Source organism: Erpetoichthys calabaricus, chromosome 15, assembly GCF_900747795.2.
Source record: "Erpetoichthys calabaricus chromosome 15, fErpCal1.3, whole genome shotgun sequence".
In the NCBI taxonomy this organism is placed as follows: domain Eukaryota; kingdom Metazoa; phylum Chordata; class Cladistia; order Polypteriformes; family Polypteridae; genus Erpetoichthys; species Erpetoichthys calabaricus.
Window position 1 is genome coordinate 81,140,365 of NC_041408.2, and position 27,850 is coordinate 81,168,214.

The window sequence follows — 27,850 nt, forward strand, 5'->3', positions numbered from 1 at the left end:
CCTCAGCCGAGTGCAGAGGTCGGGTTTGGACCCCGACATGCCAACCCTGCAGCTGCGTGTGGGGAGCCGTTCGGATTCATCCCTCTGTTGTTTTCTATCTGCGTTTGAAATAATTCAACGGTGCAATGGAGAACGATATTTTGGACTCGTTAGAGGATCTAGGGTGGGTATAACACGGGAGTGTACCTTATTTGGCCATTTATGAAGGGTGACGAGACTGTCATTGTTTTCGAAAGCTGTTATAAACGAAACTGCGTCTTGTTTGTTTAAAAGACCTCGCACGTGTCGTTCTGTGGGGGACAGTATAGTCTGAATGAACACGTACTTTTACATCAAGTTCTTGTATTGTTACAGTGTTTTGCAGTTGTTCGAGATTGTGGTTGTTTTTTTATTTTATTTTGATTGATGATAATTTACTGGCACATTACAAATGAGTTTAACTGTATCCTAGTGTCGAAACGTCCATAAGTCGTGCATTTCTCGTTCCTCGTGTATGCTTATGATACATATTAAAATGACTTGAGCTAGTCATATATATATAGTGTGTATGTGTTTATATAATGTGTTATATGTGTCTTTAATGTACTATACTAGACTGAACGTGTGCCTGATGGTTGACAGGGCAGGATTAAGCTGGCACCGGCCTGCAATGGGGAAAGTCAGGCTGTTGCTTACAGCGCAGTCACTGGGCGTTTTGTATGGCTTTGCATAAAAATAGACCTTCATCATCTTATACTGTTACCATTAAAGCTATTTTTATAAACGAGTGAAAACGAAGCAGCGTCTTTAATAATTATTTTGCCACCAATGGCTACTGCTAATATCACTTTTATTTATGTATATGTTTTAATGACATGATCAGTGAATGCATTTTAACTTTGTTTGAAAAAGCTTAGAGAAATTTTGTAGCCCAAAAACAAAAGTTGTCATTCATTCATCTATTTTTTTTTACCCACTTATCCACTGGTAGTTGATGCTTGGCAGCTTTTTAGGCAAATTGAGTGATCCAACTTTGGACAGGGTGGCAATTCATCATGGGTCATATCCATGCCGGGATTCACTCATACAGGGCCAATTCAGAGTTTCCCATCAAACTAATCTGCACACCTTTGGGTAGCTGGATGAACCGAAATGAAGATTTGCACAGACACTGGAAAATACAGACTATGCACTGGCAGTGCTGGGGCTTGGATTTGATCATTTGGGTCATAGTCTGAACCACCATGTCCCCCAGCCAAGGACAGTCGTTAACAACATCTTCTAGTTGGACATAATGTTGGTTTCTGCTACTTGTGATGCCCACTGTCAAAGTTTGTTTGGTGCCAGTGACAGTCCTAAGGCTTTATAGAAATCAATTTTTGTCAAATGGAAGCCCTGATAAACACTTCCTCCTGAAGGGCTGCTGTAGCTACAGGTTTTGTGTTTCAACCAGTGTCCTAATTAGAAGACACTCCTTGCTGATAGTAAAACTTGGTATTTAACAGTATGGCTTGTTAGTGCTTTCATTCATCTAAGGCAAACTGCAGCCTTCTTACTGTTATGTTTATCTTGGAAAAACTAACCAAGAGTGTTGATTTTTTGTTTTCTTTTCCAACAAGAAGAAATGTTAGGTGTAAATACCAAAACATAAACATAGTAAGAAAGTTATGTCTTGTCCAGATTTTAGTACATGTCCTTCACGTGACATGTTTTGAAGCAGTCAACAATGCACAGAGTTGCAATCAGGAAAGTAGAAACATATTCCTTTGCCCAATTTGCTAGAAATGCATGTGCTATCAAGCCACTGCAGATGGTCCAAAATGTAGCGGCCCGCTTTGTATTTAACCAGCCGAGATGGACAAATGTCACTCCTCTCTTCAGGTTACTACATTGGCTTCCTGTAGCATTAACGCATTTAGTTCAAATTCCTGATGCTTGCCTATAGAGGGGTCAGTGGGTCAGCACCTGGGTATATTGAGGCACTGGTGAGGTGCTGTGCTTCTTCTCACCCACTCAGGTCTGCCAGTGAACAGCGTCTAGTGATGCTACCTCTGCCTAGTATTGAGTCTCAATCCAGACTCTCTTCCTGTGTAGTGGGGGCAAACTTTGTGATTTTTCTTATTGTTGGTTCATTTGTTGTTACGTTAAGTTTAATTGCTTTATCGGTTGTTAATCTATGGTTGTAAATTCATTAATTATTACATCTCTTGTGGCAATCAACTTTTGTTACCTGGCCTACTACACATGGTGAACAAACAGCACCTAGTCTAATGTTACAAGATTGTTTACTTCTTTTGAAGTGCCTTTGGATAAAAGCATCTGTTAAGCAAATACATGTAAGTGTAAGTCACTTGCACAAGAGTGGGTAGAATTTCCATGGCTGATTATCACAATTGATGGATCCTTTGTGTTGTTGTAAGCTACCGAAGCACACGGCATGGTTTTTTGCATATTTCCCCTGACGTGGACTTTGACAGTTGCTGCTTAAGGGTCTAACTTCTTCTTTTCCTTCCACGTGATTGCAATTATTTTTGCCATACCCTTAGATGCACCACGGTGAACTTTAACGTAACTGAATTTACCAGGCATATCACAGAGATTTGGCAGTATGGTCCTGTATGCATCAGCTTCACTGTTCACGTCAACGTCTGATGACCAATTCACAGTTTTGTCACTGTCACTTGATTCAACCAATGATTCAGTTTCAGTTTGTTCTAAAATAGCCTTTCAACTTCTCGTTTACATGCCATTGGCTACTGTAGTTTTTCCTTTCGCACCCCTTGCCTCTGATTTGGGTTATTTGGGAGGTGTGTGTTGGGATGCACTCCTGTAGTGGAGGTGTGTGTTGGGATGCACTCCTGTAGTAGATTAAGCAGGTTTGAATGTGTTATATTAGTTTATTTAGTTGAAACAGGTCTTGTGTATAGTGCTGCTGTTGCTAAGATGATTTGCATCTTAGGTCTAGGTCTTAGGTCTTAGGTGTGGTTCGGTAAAACCTGTTTCCATTCTTTGACTATTGACTGTTCGCTTTAATTATTGACAAAGTTGGCAAAGGCTTCAATGAGCGTGATATTCTACTGTATAAAATCGTGCTGGCAAAAGAGTATATACTGTATGTACTTACTGTCAAATTGGTTCCTTAAAGATACAGTGGTACCAAAATTGCACATGCATGTGAATTAATAATTAATTGTATGTATATAGAAGGGGCAAGAGCTTTTCAGTTATTTTGTCTTTCTATCCATTCATATCATCATGAAACTACTTCCTGTGTTACAGGATTGTTGTAATGAACAGCCTGTCATGGCACCATTGGATCCAAGGGAGGAATCAATCCTGGACTGCACATGAGTGGACAGGAAACAGTCCTTACCATGGATATTTATTTAGTGTAGAATAAACTATTTGGGCATGCTGATTATACCGAGTTACTAAAAGCATATATTAACCATTGATGGCATGTTTTTTTTTTTTAATGTACAGGGAGCACAGGAAAGGCTTTTGTCTCTTTATGATTCTTTAGTGAGTTAAGAGGCTTACTGGAAGTTATAAAAGGAGTTGATTGTAACCATTGACCAAGAAAAATCTTCTGGTATACTGTATTAAAATCAAGGGGTGTTGTATTTGAAGTCTCTAGTGGGCTTTTGACATTACTTCTGGAGTGCATTTCTTATCACTACCACACATAAAAGACACCACATTAGGGATGTACACTCTGAATAATTTATTCAAATATCCATAAGTGTTAATGAATGGATAGATCTTAGCTGAGATGAGAGGTAACCATCACATGCCCTTCCATGTCAAAACAGACACTCTTTTTGAGTATTTTTTTCTGTAATCCTGTAACCCTTCACTGAATTTTTTAAGCCCTGGCAAGATAACGTAAACCACAGATCTTATACATTTAATTTGAGTTTTTGCTTTCAGATTTCACTTTGAATGAGCTACAAAGTTCAGTAACTGAGACTGGAAAATAGGTACACCAGTCAACCATATCAGGGGCTCTGCAGAACTCTGGCTTGTGTGGGGAGGATGGCTAAAAAAATGAAACTAATATTCGAGAAGATGCGAAAGTGTGACCTATTTGTGGAATTGGAAAAGGTTTGTGGTCAATAAGCAAACTTACAGGCTCATATTTATAGACTATTGAATTTACATTACAATGCTGAGTTAATGCATATACACTGCCTGACATTTACTCTGATTGGTTCATTGACTTACACACCAAAATATCTTCTCCAAATAAAAGTCTCGTTCTACTACATTCTTGTTCTTCTCATATCCCTCAGGTTCAGCTTTTACACTTGAAATTTCCGTGTATGTGACAACTGTCCAGTCTTTGCTTTGTGCTGGATATCTGCCGATTTTTCTTAATCCTACTAGAACATTCTATGTACAACATCAACCTTCTCCTGATTCATCCTTATCTTTGTTGCTCAGTTGACCTTTATCTGGTTTCCCGATTTGCTTGAACAAGTTTCTGATATTTATTAACCCTTTTATACTACTTCTAAGATAGATGCTATGTTTTAATGTGGAAAGCATACTGAAACAATTTATGCGCCCTAAGTCTAATTTTTCTTCCACATAGGATAGTACTATGCATTTGTATTCTGTTAGAAGTGAAACTAAAAGACACATTAAAAAAGTGGGTCTTTAGAATTTTATTTTTTATGTTTCATGGTATTTCCCTGGGGTATCTATTGGTAAAGTAATCTAGATTTTTGAAACATAACAACAAAGATTGGGTGTCTTATTTAAAAAAAAAAAGTAATGAGTGTGTGGTTGAAAATACAAGAAAATACTCCATTAGGAACAGTCTTAGCCCATTAAAAACTGAATGCTGGGTTAAAGTAATGTTTCAACAGAAGAAAAACAAGGCCAAGTAACTTTGAACTGGCTAATGGACCGAAAAAATGAAAAAGTCCGATGCTGATCCAGTCAAAGCCATGATCTCAATTTTATTGTGTCACTATATGAAACTATGGTGTTCAAATATTGCCCTACTAACATGAACAACCTAGAGCAAATCTGCATAGGAAGATTGGGCCTTAATCAATCTCAAATATTGTGCAAAGCTGAGACATAGTTACTCCATGTGATTTAAAGCAGTAATTGCTTCACAACATGGTTTTGCATCATATTGATCTGCAAGTGGCATACACAACCTCATGTAACCTATCCCAAATAACAAAGTTGGTTATACCTAAGTAAAAAAATAAATTTCCGTAAACTACATGTGAAAAGAAACCAAGCAAACCTATTGGTTGCACTCTCTGGTACATTGTGTGTCTTAGTGTTCTCTGCAGTGGACTTGGTTCCTGTTTTGTAGCTGATATCATTGGGATAGATCTCTGCTTCTTACAACTCTGCATTGAGAAATATTTTTTTAATGGTGGATGTAGAAAGCAATGTATGTGTACTGAATATAGCTGCATAATTTTTAAAGACAATTAAGTGAATACTAACTCATAAATTTGCAAAGCTTTCTATACCATAATCCTTTGTCATTTAGATAACATTGTAAGACCTCAGTAATGCCTTATAAAGTAGCATGAGGCAGAAACGGTAGATTTTCACAATGAACGTGACTCAGAATTAGGATTGTTCTGTGTCAAAGAATCATATGTACAACAACAAGTTTGTCTTTTTTTTTCCCCCAGTTATAAAGGTCCACTGCTCGAAGATGGCGCCCTGGATGAAGCAGTAACTGGAGGAGCATCCTCACCAGAATTTACAAAACTCTGTGCCTGGCTTGTTTCTGAATTAAAGTTGTACTGTAAGCTAGAAGAGAATGTTCAAGCAACAAATAGTAAGTGGGCAAAAACTGAAATATCTGAAAAGGTGGTAATCCACTGGCTGCTAGGGATAGACAATGCATTTGTACATTACAGGTTATGTGTGATTTCTAAGTTTAGTTCTTTCTGTCAGAGTCCTGGAGCAGCGTTTGGATTACGAAACATTTATCATTTTAGTCAGTGAAGTTCAACTAGTAAATCCACCTACCTCTAGTACAAGGGTCTCAAACACGTGGCCCCTGAGGCAGTTATCTGCGGCCCACAACGACTTACTTGAACTGCCAAAATCTACCACTAAAATCTGTTTTACTTTGCAGCATTTTCCTCACAATACTGTTTCCAGTCTGACAATCAGAATGAAAATACCATTCTTCTTATTTACCTCAACATTCGTTATTGTTATTTTTACTTCCAGTGATGTCAGTTAAACAGTCGACGTAAACAACATTTGCGAATTACTTTGTAAAGTTTATGCTGTTAATTGTACACCTCACTGTTGATTAAAGTCATTAATGTTGTCTTTGTCATTGAAAAAGCTCAAGATTGCTGACGAAAAACGAATATTCCAGGGTAAATGGGAAAATTTGTATTTTGTCACGGTGGTTGGAGACAGAGTGCAGTGTCTCATTTGTTTGCAGTTTATTCTGGTGTTTAAGGAGTACAATGTGCGTCGACATTATAATACACTGCATCGAGAACAGTATGGTGTATTGTCTGGCAAACTGTATGACGAAAAGGTTTAGCAACTGAAAGCATCAATTACAAAACAGCAAAACTTTTTCTCGAATATTAGTAAGTTGAGTGAAGATTCTGTAAAAGCGAGTTTTGTCCTCTGTAATATGATAGCAAAATCTTTGCGACCATTCACTGAAGGCCAATTCATAAAAGATTGTTTTATAAAGGCATGTGAAATTATTTGTCCGGACAAAACCAAACTTTTTGAAGGCATAAGTTTGTTATCAAATACTGTTGCTAGCAGAATCACTCAATCGGCTAGTAACATTCATCAGCAACTGTTTACAGCAGCACAAGGTTTTGAAGCATATTCCGTAGCACTTGACGAGAATACTGGTGCAACAGATACTGCATGCTGTGCTATGTTCATTCGTGGGGTTGATGAAAACCTAAACGTAACCGAAGAATTATTAGATTTATTACCTATGAAAGGCACAATGAATGGTCGTGACATTTTTCAAGAATTGGAAGGTTGCATTAACAGAACAGGACCACCATGGGATAAACTCGTGTCTGTGGCAACAGACGGTGCACCAGCAATGTGTCCTAAAAACGTTGGTGTTGTGGGATTGTTGAAAGGAAAACGAAACCAGCTTTCTTTGTCGGGTCCTTTTACTGCTGTACACTGCATTCTGCATCGGGAAGTTTTGTGTGGCAAATGAAAGAAGCTTTGGACGTTGTTGTTAAGACTGTTAATTTTATATGAGCGAGAGGTCTCAACCACAGGCAGTTAACTTCATTCTTCCTTGATATGGACACTGAATATGGAGAGTTGCTATATCATACCGAAGTCAGATGGCTGAGTCGAGGAAACGTGTTGAAGAGTTTTTTATAACATTGAAAGATAAAGACGTTTGCCAACTTTCTGATCCGTCATTTCTATCAGATTTAGCGTTTCTTACAAATGTGACGGAACACCTCAACGCACTCAACTTGAGGCTCCAGAGTCCAAAGCAGGTGATTACACTGATGAATGACAGTGTCATATCATTTAGATGTAAGCTGTTTTTGTGGGCCAAACAGCTGCAGTCTGGCAATTTGGCTCATTTTTCAGCTATGCAGTCATTGGTACGTGTTGAACCAGAATGCTTGAGATATTACTCAGATATCATTTCTCAATTACTTAAAGAGTTTGATTGTTTTGAGGAGTCTCAGGCTCTTGAATCTCAATTTGCACTCTTTGCAATTCTGTTTGCGGTGGACGTTGCTTGCGTTTCAGAAGATTTACAGGTGGAGATTTTGGACTTACAGTGTGACTCTGCGCTTAAACAGAAGTATATGGATAAAAGTTTGTGTCGCACGAAAAATTTCCAAAACTTGTTAAAGCTGCTGCCAGAGTCACGGCCATGTTTGGCAGTACATATGTATGTGGTGAAGATTAACGAATCGGCGTAACGTTCAGAACTTACAGATGAGCATCTGAGAGCAAAATTGCAATTGTCTACCGTGCCTAACATCAAGTCCAATCTTGATGTCCTTGTGTCTGCCAAACGCTGCCAACTGAGCAGTCAGACTGCATTTAACAACATTTGAACTGGTAAACTGGATTTTATGATAAGCACGTTGTGTAAACTTCGCGGTATTACTGTAATAATGTACTATTGTAGTTCAAATAATTGATTAACAGTAATATTGTATTTGTATCGTTTAGAAAGGAATGTGGCCTGTTGACTAGCACTTTTTTCTATGTGCAGCCCATACATCCCTCTGAGTTTGAGACACATGCTCGAGGAGAACCATGCTATGTTTGATGAATATATTAAAAAGATACTTATTAAATCCCAAGTAGAATTGTTTAAGTCATGATTTCTTAAGGTCACCAGTCAGTTGTGATTAGATAGATGGATAGTACTTTACTGTCCTGACTACTTTCGTTTTACTTTTATACTATTATTGTACTGTTGAAGGATAATAACAGACTGATAGAATAACAACACAAGTCTGTATGCAATGCCTTTCGAAAATATTCAGACACCTTCATTTTGTTAAGTTGCAACCATATGCTAAAATCATTTAATTTCATTTTATCCCTGATCAAACAGCACTTAATACCCCAGAATAAAATAAAAGCATAATTTTAGGAATTTTTGCAAATGTATTAAAAATAAAAAAACTGAAATATCACATTGAATGTATTCAGAACCTTAGCTTTGACACTTGAAATTTGGCTCATGTTGATTTAAAAATACACTAAAGATCACAGGTGGTTTGACTGGCTGTCCCGTTCCATGGTAAATCATTGACTGTTGGCCTAGCTCGTATATTTAAATAAAGAAGTGTCATCTAATTGAAATGAGTTGAACAGAACATACTGTAATTGCTGTGTGCAACACCTATGACGTCACTAACAAAACACTCACTCAAGGGCGCAGTTCTCAACATGCCCATTCCAATGTGTTTGTCATCTTTACTAATAAAATGCATAGCATTTTTTTTTATTCACTATAATGTGATAAAGGAAATATTAAATAGAAATAAATGACAGGAGATACAAAAAGGCCAATAGAGGAAGTACTAATCTCATTGGAGCCCACTGACTGCCATACAGAGTGAAGTGGTTGATGGCATGACTCTCTAGAAGCAAGCATGCCTTATTTATGGTTGTTAATGGAATTTATTTGCACATTAATTAGGGCAGATCACAAGACTGTTTAATGGAGTCAAATCACATTAGTATTCTTTCTTGATTTTTTTTTTTTTATTTCCTGCATTTTTTCTATTTAAAATTTCATTAAGAAGTTGTAGTGTCAGTTGTCTGCTTCCATTATACTGCATTTGTTGTTGGATTGTCAACATCGTGTGCCATCTGTTGGAATGAAAAATGTAGTGCATTTTAATAATACATACATCACAAAACACATTCACATAGATTATGCATTGCAAACATTAATGCTGGATACACCCAACAGAGTATAACTGCCAGATGACAGAAATCAGCTGGATAGACGGATAGATATAACTTTTATTTGTCCCTAGAGGAAATTGGTCTTTTTACAGATGTTACATATAGATGCTTTCATTTCACAATTTTCACTCTTAATAGACTGACTTCTTTCTGTTTAATAGAGAGCTATATTGTTTTAGCAAATGTTATGTTCAGTGATTTATATATAATATTTTTTTAATATTAACAATACACATACATAAAGTCAGGGTTCCCTGTACTGTCATCATTCAGGATGGTTCAGGTGTATAAGCAGCTGGACAGAGCAGATTGTATTTTTTATTAAGGACCAGAGTGTTCCATGTTTTCTGAAGAGGCTCAGGTCCTCTGGTTTGGGTGGGACATTTCTCTGTATGTTCTGTCATTCTGTGATCATAAGTGTGGTGTTTTTATGAGCACAGGAGATGCAACAGGTTTGAGTTAATCAGGATGTACTTGGGCTCTCTGGAAGCAGCTGCACAGAGAAGAATTTTGGTTAAACCGTGTGCTGCTATAAACGGTGCGTCACATCTTCTGCCCATCACCCTAGTCAAACTAAACAATACATTTAGAAGAAGGCTGATTCTATGGCAATTCCCCAGGATGCACTATTAGAGAGCTTATTTATACCAGTTGTTTTTAGTTATATACATCTTCTTGAGCACACTGTGCGTGTTATACAGTCCTTTCTTAAATAAGAGGAAGAAGACAAATCACAAAACTAACTAGATTAGTATTTCCTATTTTGGAGCAATTTATCCATTATTAGAATTGTATTTCATCTTCCAGAATAGTAGCAAGCTATTTTTTCATTAAAAACAGTTATATTTAAGAGTGTGAAAATCTGTTTTATCATGGTTTTACTTTGTGTAGTATTTATGTGTTGGCTGTTGTTAACACTGCAGTTTCCCCTCTCGATAAAGTACCTATTTGTTTTATTTTACAGTATATAGTACCTTTTCTGTAGTGAGTAACACCTTAGCCACTGCTAAAATATACATTTAAAAATGCAAATATGAAAAAGTAACTGAAGTTTATGTCTGTTATGTTCTACTACCCTCTAGTGGCAGTCATGAGACTAACAAACATATGTGGCCAGGTTGATCCCCCTAAATTTTTTTTTCATGCACCTTACAAAAATATTTATGGTTGAAAGTTTCTCAATTCCAAAATGTTCCACATCATTGTAAACAGTAGATGAATGGGTAATTTAGTTTAATTATTCACAAGGTAATGCTGTCAAAGTGGCTTAATCCATCTTTTAGAATGGAGTTTATTTCAGCAGTATTGTAGCATCACAAAAATCAGCTTTAAATTTTCCAATCATTTACCATTTTATTGCAATTGTATATTTTGACAATTTCCTGTCACATTATAAGTATACATACTTTATATAGTATAACAACTACAATCTGTGGTGATCTAAAAGTAGTTGCACTTCTACTAGGACTGCAGCTCAGACATACTGTGTACCATTGTTTCATTAAAAATGTTAAAAAAAAAAAAAAACAAAACAAAAACTGTCCCTTCTGTAAATTTGGTTCTAGGGCAGAAAAGTGAAGCACATAAACCGCTCGTCAACCAAATAAAATTATTTTTTCATCCTTATTAAACTTAGGCTGATGAAAACTTTTGTGAAAGTGTTGAGCAAGGAGTGTGTGGATTTATCTGTTTGAAGCGGATGTTTCCATGAATAATTGATGCTTTGTTTAAGTAAAGTGTAATTGCTGGTCTACAAATCAGACACTTAATCAATGAAAAGTGGTTCAAATATCAGCTACTGGGACTGGAGAGAAATCACATGGATGGTATTCAAGGATGTTGTTGAGAATTTTCTTAGCAACTACAGAGCACCAAACTGTCCAGCTGGTTGACAACATGCTTTAAGCCACCAAAACCGTAAAGTGCAAAATGTCACTAAAGACTCATTTTCCGCATTCACACTTGCACTATTTCCCTGCTAACTTTAGTGCAGTTAGTGACAAGCGTAAGGAAAGGTTTCACCCAGACATTGCAACGATGAAATAGTGGTATCAGGGCAAGTGGAATCTATCAGTGCTGGTGAACTATTGTTAGACTCTGAAACGAGAAGCATCATATGTTGAGTATAAAACCTTTTCTGCTCAGTTGACCTAATGCAATTTGTTGGCATCTTCAAGCAATTAAACCCATTACACTAAAAGTTAATTTTATGATTCTCCAAATTCATACATTATATAGTCTAACTGAAATTATATTTGTATTCAGCTTGATGGTGTATTATCACCAAAATATTTCAAGAAGTAAAACTTTTGGGGGGAAAAAAAATGTTTGCCACTGTTTTTAGATTTCATATTAATGTGGCTAACGGTAGTTTATCGTGTGGTGGGTGCAGCAACGAACTGTATCAGTGCATGCTCCCAACCTAACAATATTTAACGAGATAGCAGCATGGACTTCTGTTTGAAGAGCTACAGATTATGATAACTTGGAGCTGTAATCATGTCTGATTTTAATGGAATACTCTACTTATTCTTTAAAAGCTTTTTTTTTTTAAGGTAAAAATATTACTTTAGTAGTACAGGCTAATGTTTTTAATGTATCTTTTACTTTTGTAGGTCCTAATGAATCAGAAGGTTTCCAGCTAGAGATGAGTGGTTTGCTGTCTGAGATGATGTGTCCTTATTCAGTTCTTACATCAGGAGATGTCACAAAACGCCTTCTAAATAAGAACAACTGTCTTTTGCTACTTAGTAAGTTCTGACTGGTTTCTACATTAGTCAAACAATTTCTGCTGTAAGAAATAAAAGTGTTTTCTGCATACTGAATATTAATTTGCTCAGATGTGATGTAATGAATCTAATGATTGAAGTGTTAAAAACATTTGAACTTCTATAAGTTGGGTATCTTTTTCATTCTCTTGCTCTTTTCTTGTGTGCTTTAAATCTTCAAAGTATTTATGCAACTGTTTCAGAAAGAGCACAGATAGAAGGGTTGCCACAACACATATTTCCATTTAATTGGATGAAAAAGGAACCTCGTCTGTAGTTTCCAATATAAGGTCCCGGAGTGTTTAGAACTAGGCCTGAGGAAACGCCCAAGCTTCACGGTCATGCTTCCTAATGATGGGGTGAGAAATGTGGTGTTAGAAGTGTTCTTAGGGTCATAAAGGTTCAGCATGCAAATATCGACAACAAGTGGTAACAGCCTTGGTTATAACTGTATTGGATTTTCAGCCTCTGTAAAGCGTAGTTTTCATCTTTAAACCCTGCTTTACCTTTCAATGAAACCAATATTTTGACCTTCCTGATTACGTTAATAATATAAATGTTTCACTTATTTGTTGAATCACTATACAAAAAAAACAATGCAAGAACATTACATTATCTAAATAGTAGTAGTCGTTGTTGTTGTAGTAATGTCTAAGCTAACCTTTACCCTATTAATTAACACTTTAACTACTAAGCAAATTTCTATCTTGATAATGTATTATTCATTAAAATACATTTCAGAAAACATTGTGTACCCTATTAAACACTGTATAGAATAGTTATAACTATATAACATTTGTTTGAAAAATGAGGTTGGTTAAGAGTAGATATTTTAAAATAAAAAACACCACCATGTGAATGTATTTCAATTTAATTTTGAATTCATTTATTTTTTTTCATTCTTTTTGACTGTTGTAATTTTACCATACCTATCTGAGTTTGACATAAGTGTGATGTCTCTTGCAATGGTTTGTTTGTTTCTCAGCTTACTTAATTTCTGAACTGGAGGCTACAAAAATGATTCATGTGAATAAGCCAACAAAAGCCCCCCAACAGCAAGGTAGTGAGGTCTTCAATGAACTTAAGGGGATTTGTATGGGCTTGGGCATGTCCAAACCTCCTGCCAACATTACCATGTTTCAGTTCTTCAGTGGAATTGAGAAAAAGGTAAGCAATTAAAGTATGTGGTATAGTACAGTATAATCACTACTAGAGACCACAGCCACGTTAGACACTGCTTCAAGGTGAAACTTTGTGAAGCCAAAAAATAAAAGAAACGTTAAGGCTTTGTTTTTTTTTTTGTATGTAATGAATCTGTTGCAGCACATATAGTTAAAGCGCAGTTCTTCTTTAAGAAATAATTGAAATCAATATTTGATGGATTTAGTTAAATAATCTTGTATATGAATAACATAACTTATTTTAAATTATTTACATTGTCTACAGTCTCAGAATTGAATGGTTTACCAAATAAAAGAAATAATTGAAATCGATATTTGATGGATTTAGTTAAATAATCTTGTATATGAATAGCATAACTTATTTTAAATTATTTACATTGTCCACATTCTTAGAATTGAATGGTTTACCAAATAAAATAAGCTTAAAGCAATCCACAAATACAAATGACCACTTAAAACTCAGTTTTTTTGTATTCTTTCAGTTTTTCAAGTCCTAACAATTTCTGCAGTAAGAAATGAAAATATTTTCTGCATACAGAAAATTAATTTGCACAGATGAGATGTAATAAATCTCATGGCTGAAGTATTGAAAAAAATTTGAACTTCTTTATGCCAAGTGTCTTTTTTCATTCCGTTGCTCTTTTCTTCTTGTGTTTTAGATACTCAAAGTATTTGTAAGTCTCCGTTACAACACAAACACAAGGGTTTTCACCACACATCTTTCTATTTGGTGGAGGGAGAAAGTACCTTTTCTGTAGTTTCTGATACAATTGTCGAGGTCCCAGAGTGTCTATAGCCAGGCTTGATGAAATGCCCAAGCTTATCTCAAAACTCAGTTTTTCTTTTGAACTGAATTGTAATTGATTTTAAACCAGAGACTTACATTTTTACTTATGAAAGAAGCTAACTAGTTTTGCCATGAATGAAAAGCCGTCACTAATGGTGAGGCGTAGTACAGTATTTACTGTACTTAGTCACCATTTTTCAGTCATTTTGCGCTTTTGCCCATGAGTCTTAAATCATCACTAAGTTTGGATTTTTGTGCCATCAATATACCACTGAAATGGAATATCCAGTGGAAATGAAGGTTCTGGTGGTAATTTAAAAAAAAAAAAAAAAAAAGTAATAACCTTGGAAGAAGAAAATGAACCTTATATACAACAGTGTGCAGAAAGTGGAAAAATATCATTGTGAATTGCTAAAAATTTAGGCTACAGCTGATTGGTAAAATTGAAGGACAAAGGCTATATAAAAGATCATTTGAGTTACCGTTTCATTATCAGAAACTGTAGGATGTTTAAGCATAACATCAATGTAATTTTACAAATTTGTAGTTAAAAATCTTAATTAAGTTGATTGTGTGATTTTAAAGTACAGTAATCCCTCCTCCATCGCGGGGGTTGCGTTCCAGAGCCACCCGCGAAATAAGAAAATCCGCGAAGTAGAAACCATATGTTTATATGGTTATTTTTATATTGTCATGCTTGGGTCACAGATTTGCGCAGAAACACAGGAGGTTGTAGAGAGACAGGAACGTTATTCAAACTGCAAACAAACATTTGTCTCTTTTTCAAAAGTTTAAACTGTGCTCCATGACAAGACAGAGATGACAGTTCTGTCTCACAATTAAAAGAATGCAAACATATCTTCCTCTTCAAAGGAGTGCGTGTCAGGAGCACAGAATGTCACATAGATAGAGAAAACAATCTCTAGCAAACAAATCACTAGGGCTGTTTGGCTTTTAAGTATGCGAAGCACCGCGGCACAAAGCTGTTGAAGGCGGCAGCTCACACCCCCTCCGTCAGGAGCAGGGAGAGAGAGAGAGACAGTTTGTTTTTCAGTCAAAAATCAATACGTGCCCTTCGAGCTTTTAAGTATGCGAAGCACCGTGCAGCATGTCGTTTCAGGAAGCAGCTGCACAAAAGATAGCAACGTGAAGATAATCTTTCAGCATTTTTAGACGAGCGTCTGTATCGTCTAGGTGTGCGAACAGCCCCCCTGCTCAATCCCCATACGTCAGGATCACAGATAGTCAGCGCAAGAGAGAGAGAAAAGTAAGCAATCTAGCTTCTCAGCCATCTGCCAGTAGCGTCCCTTGTATGAAATCAACTGGGCAAACCAACTGAGGAAGCATGAACCAGAAATTAAAAGACCCATTGTCCGCAGAAATCCGCGAACCAGCAAAAAATCCGCGATATATATTTAAATATGCTTACATATACAGTGGTGTGAAAAACTATTTGCCCTCTTCCTGATTTCTTATTCTTTTGCATGTTTGTCACACAAAATGTTTCTGATCATCAAACACATTTAACCATTAGTCAAATATAACACAAGTAAACACAAAATGCAGTTTGTAAATGGTGGTTTTTATTATTTAGGGAGAAAAAAAAATCCAAACCTACATGGCCCTGTGTGAAAAAGTAATTGCCCCCTGAACCTAATAACTGGTTGGGCCACCCTCAGCAGCAATAACTGCAATCAAGCGTTTGCGATAACTTGCAATGAGTCTGTTACAGCGCTCTGGAGGAATTTTGGCCCACTCATCTTTGCAAAATTGTTGTAATTCAGCTTTATTTGAGGGTTTTCTAGCATGAACCGCCTTTTTAAGGTCATGCCATAGCATCTCAATTGGATTCAGGTCAGGACTTTGACTAGGCCACTCCAAAGTCTTCATTTTGTTTTTCTTCAGCCATTCAGAGGTGGATTTGCTGGTGTGTTGTGGGTCATTGTCCTGTTGCAGCACCCAAGATCGCTTCAGCTTGAGTTGACGAACAGATGGCCGGACATTCTCCTTCAGGATTTTTTGGTAGACAGTAGAATTCATGGGTCCATCTATCACAGCAAGCCTTCCAGGTCCTGAAGCAGCAAAACAACCCCAGACCATCACACTACCACCACCATATTTTACTGTTGGTATGATGTTCTTTTTCTGAAATGCTGTGTTCCTTTTACGCCAGATGTAACGGGACATTTGCCTTCCAAAAAGTTCAACTTTTGACTCATCAGTCCACAAGGTATTTTCCCAAAAGTCTTGGCAATCATTGAGATGTTTCTTAGCAAAATTGAGACGAGTCCTAATGTTCTTTTTGCTTAACAGTGGTTTGCGTCTTGGAAATCTGCCATGCAGGCTGTTTTTGTCCAGTCTCTTTCTTATGGTGGAGTCGTGAACACTGACCTTAATTGAGGCAAGTGAGGCCTGCAGTTCTTTAGACGTTGTCCTGGGGTCTTTTGTGACCTCACGGATGAGTCGTCTCTGCGCTCTTGGGGTAATTTTGGTCGGCCGGCCACTCCTGGGAAGGTTCACCACTGTTCCATGTTTTTGCCATTTGTGGATAATGGCTCTCACTGTGGTTCGCTGGAGTCCCAAAGCTTTAGAAATGGCTTTATAACCTTTACCAGACTGATAGATCTCAATTACTTCTGTTCTCATTTGTTCCTGAATTTCTTTGGATCTTGGCATGATGTGTAGCTTTTGAGGTGCTTTTGGTCTACTTCTCTGTGTCAGGCAGCTCCTATTTAAGTGATTTCTTGATTGAAACAGGTGTGGCAGTAATCAGGCCTGGGGGTGGCTACGGAAATTGAACTCCGGTGTGATACACCACAGTTAGGTTATTTTTTAACAAGGGGGCAATTACTTTTTCACACAGGGCCATGTAGGTTTGGATTTTTTTTCTCCCTAAATAATAAACACCATCATTTAAAAACTGCATTTTGTGTTTACTTGTGTTATATTTGACTAATGGTTAAATGTTTTTGATGATCAGAAACATTTTGTGTGACAAACATGCAAAAGAATAAGAAATCAGGAAGGGGGCAAATAGTTTTTCACACCACTGTAAAATCCGCGATGGAGTGAAGCCGCGAAAGGCGAAGTGCGATATAGCGAGGGATCACTGTATATACATTTTGCTTCCCTGTTATTTTATCAATACCTTTGAAACATTTTTCAATAAAAATAGTAATAAATCCCTATGCTTTTGTGCAGATTATCAATACACCTGATATTTCTTTATAGTGTAAGTTCTGACTTGTATATGAAATTGGGTTATACACGTCCACTGAAACGGAACTTGTGTGTAACCTAAGGTCAGACTGCAGTTGCACGCAGTAATAATAAAATACTTAAATAAAACTAGTGACAAAAATTGATTTATATGCTTTTTACCCTTTGAAAATAATGTGTTTGAGAAATTTTTCAGTTACATATGTAATGTTAATGCTGGTGTAAATATTACATGAGACTAAGCAACTTTTTTAATTATTAACATTCAGAATACATGAATTGACAGCATAAAGGTATTTCTTTTTATCACTAATTTAATGAGGTGCACTGTTTTAATTTTTATCTCGATTATATGTTACTAAATGCTGGTTGAAACTTTTTACCTGATAGTAGAAGCATATACATAATAAGCTTCTTTGTCGAAAACACATGCATACATTTAGGTAAACAAAAGTGTTGCATATTTACTTGTACACTTGTTGCATTTTCTGTTAAAGTTAAAAATGCATGCCTGTCCAAAACTTTTCAAGCTAATAATCTTAAGGGAAAACCACAATGAGTACTATTCATCTTGTTGGCAGTTTTTCTCTACTGAGGTTGCAAGGTAGAATTGGAAATCAGAAAGACAACTGAGCATTTTTTGTGCTGTAAACTACTTACTATACATGATTATGAAATACTGCTTAGAAAGACAAAACTGATAATGTAAAATATTTATTCATTAACTGTTCCAAAAAGAAGCCTGCTTTAGTAGCATCAGCTGTTGTCCCTGGCTTCATTTCATCACAGGGTACAGTTCCTGATACTTTCATGCTTACTCATATTGGGCCAGTTTAGAGCCACCAATCAGCTTAACTTGCATGCCTTTGGCATCTGAAAACCGAGTATCCAAAGAAAAGTAATATGGATGCAGGACAAAAACAGTTCAATGTCTAAGAGATCATTCTGAGTTTTGAATCAGTCCCATGTTTCTGAATCTGTGTGGCAGCACTGATATCTTTTGCATGACAAAATCTCCACTATATAATGCAATTTACCCTCCATAAATTCTCTTAATAAAAACATACAGTGTTTGTAAGCTTTGGTTTTAATTGAAGCCATTGGAACACATAACTTTGGTTTGTTTCGAAAGTTTTTTGTATGGTGCCACTTGAGAATCTACTCATCAAATTATTAGTAGGTAGCAGCATGAAAAGAATGCAGAAGTGGCTTAAGAACAAGAACAATTCATTATGGTATGAGAGACAATAACGAAAAAGTTGCATTCCACAGTAGTCAGTATTTAGATTACTACCCTTTTTATACTCTTTAACTTCAAAACAGTTTTTTACGATAGTATGAGAAAATAGTAGGAAACAGAAATGTACAAAATACTAATTATGTACATAAGAACTGGAGTGGTCATTTTAAACTCCCAGCTAAAATGTACTAATAAAGAGCAATGCAAGATAGATAAGAACAGTGACAATTCTGATTTCTTGGTAATGTGTACAGTTTACACTACAGAATACAAGAAACAGCGATGGAAATTGCAAAGGAAATCAAAAGATAATTTTATGCTTTCACACAGTGAGTTAATTTAAAATCAATGCACATTTGAATACATAAAAATGGGTAGATGGTGTGACTATCTTAGATTTGTAAGACAATAAAGCAACATTTGTTATGGTAAGACATTTTTATAGTAATTAGCTGGCAGTGTGACATTCTCAGTATCACTGACATAGTGTTGACAATTATTCTTCTGCATACGTTTCTGTGTATGAGACTTACAGTAAATAAGATCAAAATAAAAGAAAAAAAACTAAAGGATGGACTCAGACCATGATACTGCTAATTTGCAGTCAGATATGCAACCATCTGTGCTATTCTGCGTCCACTGGCACCAAGATCATCCTTTCTATTATGTGAACTTGTCTGTAAGTTAGCACTAATTTTGAACATGCAGATAACACTGAATTAGATGTTTTTGCATATAACTCCGAATCAGTCAGCAGAAAACCTGGATTATTTTCAGATAACCTAAAAAGTATATTGTATAGCCGATGATGCAGAGCTTCTGACATACTCATCACTGTTCTCCACCAGAAAGGATACATCAGCACATTTCAGGAGAGATTATTCTAAAGATGTTTAGTATTGGTGAGGTCACATCAGAAGTCATGTGTGCTGTGTTAGTGTCCATATTTCAAGAATTTATGTATATGAGTGCTAGAAAAAGCCAGAGAAATAAAGCAATAATGTTTTAGGTCTGTGTGGTGTGAACTATACAGGGAAATGTAAAGTCTGCAATCTTTTCAGCTTAAACTAACGGAGGTCAAAATGACATGATGGAGTGTTTAAAACAGTAATAGGTGTAAACTAGTGTAGGTCCCCAGAGGTTACTTCAAAATTTGTTCATGAATAAAAACACAGAGGAACAGATTGCAGCTGGTGAAACAGTAAATTTTGCACAAATGTTTGGTAATTTACATTCATACATATATGGGGGGAGGAAAAATTGTTACCAAATAGTGTTAGCTGACCCAGCACATTGGGGGCCTTTCACTGTCAACTTGTGACCAGTTTGAAAATCTTATGAATTGGAAATAGGCATCTGAGATTAGCTGCATGGACTCCTCTGATTAACCTATTCCTATTAAATGATGTTAGACAATAAAATTAACAGGCGTATCTAATTAAAATACTCCAGAGGAAAGGTGTTCTGTCAGGTGTTATATGAAATTTGCCACTGATGGAATCTCATTGATAGAGCATTTTTTTCTGAAAGTGGATGTGAGTTCAGAGTTAAATGTTTGCTCTCTATTAGTTGAACTGATTAATGGAGTGAAAGCCTTGATAGCAGTATGTCTGTAATTTTAATATTGCTTCAGCAGTATGTAGTAAAGATAAAGTAGATTTATGGTTGTAATGTCTCTCTCTCTCTCTTGTTGTTTATCTCCCCCTACAGTTGAAAGAAGCTTTGTCGAAAGTTCCCCAAAATCATGTTGGAAAACCTTTGATGAAGAAGCCACTTGGTCCAATTCACTGGGTCTGTTTTTGTTTTTTTAGCTCTTGATGAACCCTTAACTATAAGTTTCTATCCTGCTAGTCAGGCTCTCATTATTTAGGTACAGTATATATGGAATTTTCATCATTTACCATGACACAAAATGTATATATATAAGCTTTAAGTATTCCTTTATAGCTATTACTAAATCAAAATGTTTTAGAGTATTGTAGGTTGAACAAATAGGACCAGTTATCTGATGTGCTCTTTATGATCTAATGGTACATGCCTCAAATGCAGTCAGGAACATGGATAGTTTATTAGTTTGTTGGTATTGAATAACTTTGAGTGATTAAAAATGGAATTAATACTTACATGCTATCTTGGCATTTCTCTAAATGTTTTCCCCATGTACTCTCTCTGAAGAACTAAAAAAAATAAATGTGGTACTTGAGACAATGGATGGATAAAGATTTCAAAGGGGAAGCATTAAGGGTATCTAAAGTCAGACACAATATACCAACTATCATGTGTTGCTGTCTGAGAAGAAACTAATGTATACTTTTATCTACAGGAAAAAGTTGAAGCTATTAACCAAGCACTAGTTAATGAATATGATGTTAGAAGAAAAATGTTACTGAAACGTCTTGATGTAACAGTGCAGTCATTTGGCTGGTCTGAAAAAGCCAAGGTAGGAAAATTTTGCATTTTGTATTTCTAAGTAATGAGTACAGTTGTATGCTTAGCAAGTGTATTTTTTGTCCTACTTACTTGATATCAAACTCCTCAGTTTAACGTCCTTCAACTTAAGCATACATATTATTTGCCTTATTTACTGTAAACATCAGCATTATTTTTTGCTTCACAGATTTAAAATGGATAAATTAGATACTGAGTTAGATTATTGCCTTTTTTGTTAAGTAAATATTTGTGTAGTGTTCGGAGTACTGTAAAACGTTCTCTGTCTTAAGATTAGAGGCTTTAAAATGTGCAGTGATTTATGACAATGTTATAATAATTTATTTTTTATTTTTTTTAATGTCCAAATTCAAAAGTTTGGAATCGAATCTTGAGTAGAACCACAAAACCACTATTATAGTAATTTGGTTGCATTTCATTCCCATTTTTCCATAGCAGGGTGATTGGGACTAAAAAACACTAACAGTATGGGAGACAAATGAGGAGCCAACTATCTCACACCAGAGCACACACGTTGACTTGTGCACATTTGATCAATTTAGAGTTGACATTCAATGAGAGGCTTTAATAAATTGACTAGTTGTCTGGTCCCAGTTAATTGTTAAATACAATATAGGGAGATATGGTTGCACATACTAATTACCTTTTGGTATGTCTTACTGACAGGTGGTTGGTTTGTTTTGAAAAACATTGTCTATACACTTGACATGTATTGTTTTGCTATAAGATGTTTATAGGGGCCTGCTCCATTGTGTTATACTGCATATGAGCAACTAAATCCAACACAATATGTTCTTTGAATTGTGGGGCTTTCGGACAGTTAGTCACATTTGAAAGTTAATTTCACTACTAATTCTTTGAGGAAAACTGACATTTGTATTTCCATCTTGCTGTTGGCATCAAATAACTGATCACTTAAAAGACTATGTTGAACATGTCTCAACTTTGGAATATGTAAAGAAACTAGTCTAATAGAGGAAGTACATGCTGTATACAGGCATATGAGTTTTATAATCCAAAACTGAATTTCTGCCTTAATTACTAACAGATTTATTAATTTCTGATTGATAATTGATGTTTTGACTTTTGTAATCAGTTATTCTAGCACATAAATTAAAGTAGTCCTAAAAAATATTTTATAGGATTTTTTTGCAAAAGGAAATATGTATGTGGCCATCATTTCTGCCAGATGGCTAGTTACTTTTCCCCAGGTCACTTTTGCAAGCCAGCCATATGAGGACTGCTTTCCTTAGTAAGCAGTACTTTGCATCAATATGTTGATTGAGCAAGGCGCTTAACCTGAAAATTACTCCAGGGGCACTGTACAATGACTGGCCCTGCACTCTTAACTTCCAAAGATCATGCAGTAATTTCCCCTTGGGGATTAATAAAGTTTATCAAATCAAAAAAATTTACCAGATCCTTAATATTTATTGTCGCAGTCTATGTTTGCTGTAAACTGCTTCACATGATGATTCATTGGTGATTTAATAGTCTAAGCCTTAGCTACTAGGCCATTCTTGCATGAACTGAGAATCTTTTTGTTTTTTTTTTTTGTTTTTATTATTATTATATAACATATAAATTATTTTTAGGTGCATACTGAAAAGTTGGCTAAAGTATATCAACCAAAAAGAGCAGCTCTTGGTGCAAAAAGTAGTATTTCAGTTGCCAACCTGTTTGCAGCTCGGGAAGACCTGTCCAAAATATTGAGAACCAGCAGTGGGAGGACGCGGGAAAAAACAGCTTGTGCAATCAACAAGGTACATGTCACTGTTCTACATGTTTCTAAGTAGAATGTTCTGAAAACAGTATTCTCCTTTTGATGTTCTTTGCCTATTATATACATGGAATTTGTGAATATTTTTGTGAGATTTTATAATCTATAGAGGAGCATTTGATTAACTTTGCAATAATTTATTTCCAAAGTTAATCACACATACATTTTTAATAATGCAAAATGTTTTGGCTTCCCAATAAACCCAACTAATTTCTAGCAATAGCTATAGGACAGATCCAGAGTCCTGGGTCTGAAAGGCCGTGTCCATTAACTGTCTGGAGTTCACATGTTCTCCCATGTTGGCATGAGGTCTTCTCCGTGTCTGTTGGTTTTCCTCCTTTGTATGTTAAGTTGTTTGGTGATTCTTAATTGACCCTGTTTAAGTGTGGTTAGCTGTGTGAGTGAACCTTGCATTGCCTGCAGGGTTGGTTCAACCCTCAGTATGTCACTGCATGACAGAATTTGATGTGGATGGGGTTGGATTAAGCAGTGTTTGAAAGTGCTTCACTATTATAGCTAGCTGAATACAGTGGTTACCAATCAGGGCCTGATCAATATACAGTAAGTCTGATTAACCCTTATTATCAAATTAAAATTCCTTGTGTCTGTCATTGTGGAAAGTGTTACGGAGCCATTTGTAATTTTCTGCTATTCACTTAACCAAGGTCAGACCCCTGTTGTAGAAGCAGAATACTTGGTCAAACTTTACCTGTCTCCCAAGCGGCAGGGGTTGTTATTCTAAAATGTCTCTATGAACATGTTTTACTATTCATATTTTTTGTCTTTTTTTGTATGTATATGGGCATTAAATTCTAGTTTGTAATAAGCTGTAGATAAGCACGTTCACTTGTGTGACGCTGTAAAAGAACAAACTAAATCTGTATTTACAGTAAACACAAAAATAACACATGGATCAAACATCTAATAAAAATAAATATGTATTTTATTTGGAAGGATTATGGACTATGTTATAACTTTCTGACAAAGCATTTATAGAAATTACTCAGCACTTGATTGATATTTAGATGCACATATCCCTCATGAAATGTGTGCAGGTCTTGAGCAACTCGCCTTTAACACTTCATGGAGTGAGACACAATTTTGTTGCTGTGGACAGCAGTGAAGTGTTTAAGTGGGCAGAATGAAAGACTTACAATGTAAATAGAAGTGGAATAAAAAAGTTAAATCAGTCCCCCTTTATACCAAAAAATACTTGGTAATTATTGATATCAAGGAGTCTCAACAATTTGATAATTATCACTATTTATTTATTTAACATGTTATTGAATTTATTAAAAGCAAGTAACATTCCATACATGCAAGTCAAAGTTGACAAAACTAAGTTCAAATCAACCCCCACCCATGAGAAAGACAGCTAGGCTAACAGAGAGAGTAAAACTTTTAACAGAAGGGAAAGAAAAAAAAAGGGGGAGAAAATCTCCCCATCTAAATGCTTATTCTAAAATGTTATTGATTGCATTCTGCCAGGTTTAAAAAAAAAAAAAATTTGAACTGATCCTCTAAGTGACAATTAGATTTTTTCCAATTTCAAATAGTATATAACATCAGTTACCCACTGACTTAAAAGAGGTGAGTTAGGATTCTTTCAGTTGAGCAAGATAAGTCTACGTGCTAATAATGAAGTAAAGACAATTATAGTTTGTTTGTCCTTCTCTACTTTAAGCCCATCTGCAGGTACACCAAACACAGCTGTAATTGGGATTGTGACTCCAAGGCTGTCTGATAGGCATTTAAAGATTTTGGTCCAGAATGATGTTCATTTGGTGCAGGCCCAAAATATGTAGAACAATGAGGCTGGAGCTCGATTGCAACTTTCGCAGGTTGGGTCTTGCCTTAGAAACATTCTGGACAGTTTTAAATGAGACAGATGTGGTCGATAAAAGATTTTAAGTTGAACAATTGTATGATTTGAGCATATGGAGCTATAATGAATTCTGTGCATGGCTGCCTTCCATTCCTTTTCTGAAATGTTGAGTAAGAGATCCTTTTTCAGCTGTACTATGGCATCATTGAAAGCAAGGGACTTTAAAATGTTTTTATATATTACGGAAATGCTGTCTGAGTCCTTAAGACTGATCAATATTTCTTCCAGAATAGAAGTAGGTGGGAGATGAGGAAAAAATTGGGCAGATTTTGTTTAGCAAAGTTTCTAATTTGGAGGTAGTGAAAGAATTGTGTTGATGGAAACATAAATTTGGAGTGTAATTGTCCATAGGATGCAAAGACGTTATCTATGTACAAATCTCTTAAGTGTTGTATGTTTTCCAAACATTAAAAACTGCGTACGTTTGAGAGAGCGGAAAAAGGTGGTTATCGTGCAGAGGTGCCACAGATAAAAGCTTCTTTATCTTGAAGTGCTTCCTACATTGGTTCCATATTCTGAGTGAATGAAGCACAGTTGGGTTGTTAGTATATTGGCGATAATTCGTATTTACTGGGAAGCAAGGAATATAAAGAAGTTACTATTTATATTTATTATTTATTGAAAGAGCTTCTGTAAAAAGCCATATTTCCTCCTGAGGACAAATAAAGTTCTGTCTGTCTATCTATTATCATCCACCTCTAAATTCTGATTTAATAACCGCTACTTGTTGGCTCTGATCTTTCTGTTGTTGCTTTTCTTTTTGAGTTAAGCGTTCAAAGTGCACAGACAAAGGTTGAGTGGTGGTTATACCATTGCGGCTTTTGCTTGCAAATTGCTGTCATTACGTTCTCCTTAATTATCCTTAATTAGAAAACCATACAAAACATTTTCTTTTGTTCACAAAATATATTCATTTTTACCAACATTTGATTTTCTAGTATAAAGTTACCAATATCTGTCATCAATGGTATGTTTTTCCTTTCTCACGTTGTATTCCATAGGTACTTATGGGTAGAGTACCAGATCGAGGAGGACGGCCCAATGAGATTGAGCCCCCCCCTCCTGAGATGCCACCCTGGCAAAAGAGACAAGATGGACCACAGCAGTTTGGGGGAGGAGGAAGAGGTGGAGGAGGCAGGGGAGGTTACGACGGCCAGTCCCATGGAGGCAGGGGAGGCTACGACGGCCAGTCCCATGGAGGCAGGGGAGGCTACGACGGCCAGTCCCATGGAGGAAGGGGAGGCTACGACGGCCAGTCCCACGGAGGCAGGGGAGGCTACGACGGCCAGTCCCACGGAGGCAGAGGAGGCTACGACGGCCAGTCCCACGGAGGCAGGGGAGGCTACGACGGCCAGTCCCATGGAGGCAGGGGAGGCTACGATGGCCAGTCTCGAGGAGGCAGGGGAGGCTACGACGGCCAGTCTCGCGGAGGCAGAGGAGGCTACGATGGCCAGTCCCATGGAGGCAGGGGAGGCTATGATTATCAGTCTCGTGGGGGCAGAGGTGGAGGTGGGAGAGGAGGAAAAGTGCAAGGTGGCTGGTCAGAAGGGGGTGGAGGTGGTGGCTACCAGGAGAGAGGAGGGGGCTACTCAAGTGGCGGTTATCAGGGTGGGTTTCAGTCACATACGTATCAGGATAATGGATACCAGGGAGGTGGAGGGGGTTTTCATAGTGGTAGTGGTTACCAGCAGGATAACCGGTACCAGGATGGCAGTTCACAAGAGAGAGGTGGACGAGGTGGGAGGGGTGGAAGAGGCAGTGGTAATCGGGGAGGCCAGGGAGGTGGCTGGGGTGGCAGAGGAGGTCAGAACTACAACCAAGGCGGTCAATTTGAGCAGTACTTTCAACAAGGTGGATATCAGTATAATCAGGCAGGATTTGGTCAAGGAAGACATTATACCAGTTGAGTTGAGAATCCTGCTATTACAGCAGAGCTCGGGCATATGCACTTGGTGGCTGATGAGAAGAGTTTAAACAAAAAAAAAAAAAAAAAAAAAAGCCTTACTGGTTTCGGAAATGTGTACACAGCAGGATGGCTGTCCGGGAAGAAGCTTTAGAGAACTATTGCATTTGATTCATTATCGTGTTTCTGCAGCACTTTTTTGTTGTCCTTAAATGTGTCTGGCATTGGAATATGACGGGGATGCGCAGACAGAACATCTATGCAATTTTGGATTCTTAACTTGTTTTGTTTCAGTGCCATCTCCATTTATTGTTGTCACAATTTTTCTTTTTTTTTTTTTTGTTTTGGAAAAAAGAGTTACTACTTTCACAACTATTATTCCTCAACCTTTTTCTGTGCTAATGAAAGCAATAGAAGGAGGATTATTACAAGGGTCCGTACCATTCTGTGAATCTACAGTGGAAGCTCTGTTGTAAATACTGAAGAAACACTTGAATAGCCTTAATTCAATATGGTTCAAGAATTAATTGGAAATTGATAAAGATGGTGATGTTAAGACAATTGAAATGCTACTTTGGTTTTCTTGAATGATGTTTGGCTCTATCCACATCCTAAGTTGTATGCCAATGTCTCTAATAAGCAACATTTAACAAAATCTGCAAGAGAAAAGACATCTGTGTGTAATCTCAATGAGAAGCCTAACAGTCAACCTTGTGCTGGGATTGGGGAATGGGCATCAGTGCATTTTATTTTATTTACTTCAGGCATTAGTTTACACTCTTGGCTGAGTAGAAAGATTTAACAGTTAATTCAAAATAAAAAGGAAAAAAAATAAGCTGCTGTCTGGACTGATGCATCTCATCTAACTGACATTATTGGCTGCAGCCTTCCAATTCTCATTTTCCGTTGTTTCTTTTGTTAAAACCACGTAAAGCTGCTCGTTGGCTTTTCAGTGTACATAAGTTGTAAGAAGTTGTGAACGACAATGCTTGAAAGTGTGCTGTTGAATCAAATGTGAGCAATAAATAAAAACAAAAAAAATGTTGGGTAAGCTCATTTTTTGGGGAAACTATTTTAAAAAATCGTTACAATAGACTTTTGTGAAACTGTGGCTCACAAAACACTTTAAAGACATTTGTATGTCTGCTTCTAATACAATTGTATCAATGAAGTTATGTATTGTGTATTGCAGATACTTTGAGACTGATGTTAGCTCTTC

At 36.6% G+C, this 27,850-nt stretch overlaps 1 protein-coding gene across 6 annotated transcripts; it reads left to right on the forward strand.

Moving 5' to 3' along the window:
• Positions 1–27,433, forward strand: fam98a (family with sequence similarity 98 member A). Of its 6 annotated transcripts, none has more exons than XM_028820470.2 (9): positions 1–163; positions 5,646–5,794; positions 12,036–12,170; positions 13,174–13,355; positions 20,326–20,406; positions 20,939–21,055; positions 22,659–22,826; positions 25,730–25,871; positions 25,905–27,433. In XM_028820470.2, the coding sequence occupies exons 1-9, from the start codon at positions 126–128 to the stop codon at positions 26,633–26,635; spliced, it is 1,743 nt and encodes a 580-aa protein (XP_028676303.1). In that variant the 5' UTR covers positions 1–125; the 3' UTR covers positions 26,636–27,433. The 6 variants fall into 6 exon arrangements, with proteins under 6 accessions (XP_028676303.1, XP_028676305.1, XP_051775165.1 ...); XM_028820472.2 differs by having other exon boundaries at positions 25,938–27,433; XM_051919205.1 differs by having other exon boundaries at positions 25,971–27,433.
• The last annotated feature ends 417 nt before the right edge of the window (positions 27,434–27,850 follow it).

Bases quoted from the DNA above. Each gene is read 5' to 3' on its own strand.
- fam98a (XM_028820470.2), top strand. From the start codon at position 126: ATGGAGAACGATATTTTGGACTCGTTAGAGGATCTAGG. The intron at 13,356-20,325 runs GTAAGCAATTAA...CTCCCCCTACAG, and splicing joins TCAGTGGAATTGAGAAAAAG to TTGAAAGAAGCTTTGTCGAA. The intron at 25,872-25,904 runs GTTACGACGGCC...GAGGCAGGGGAG, and splicing joins AGGTGGAGGAGGCAGGGGAG to GCTACGACGGCCAGTCCCAT.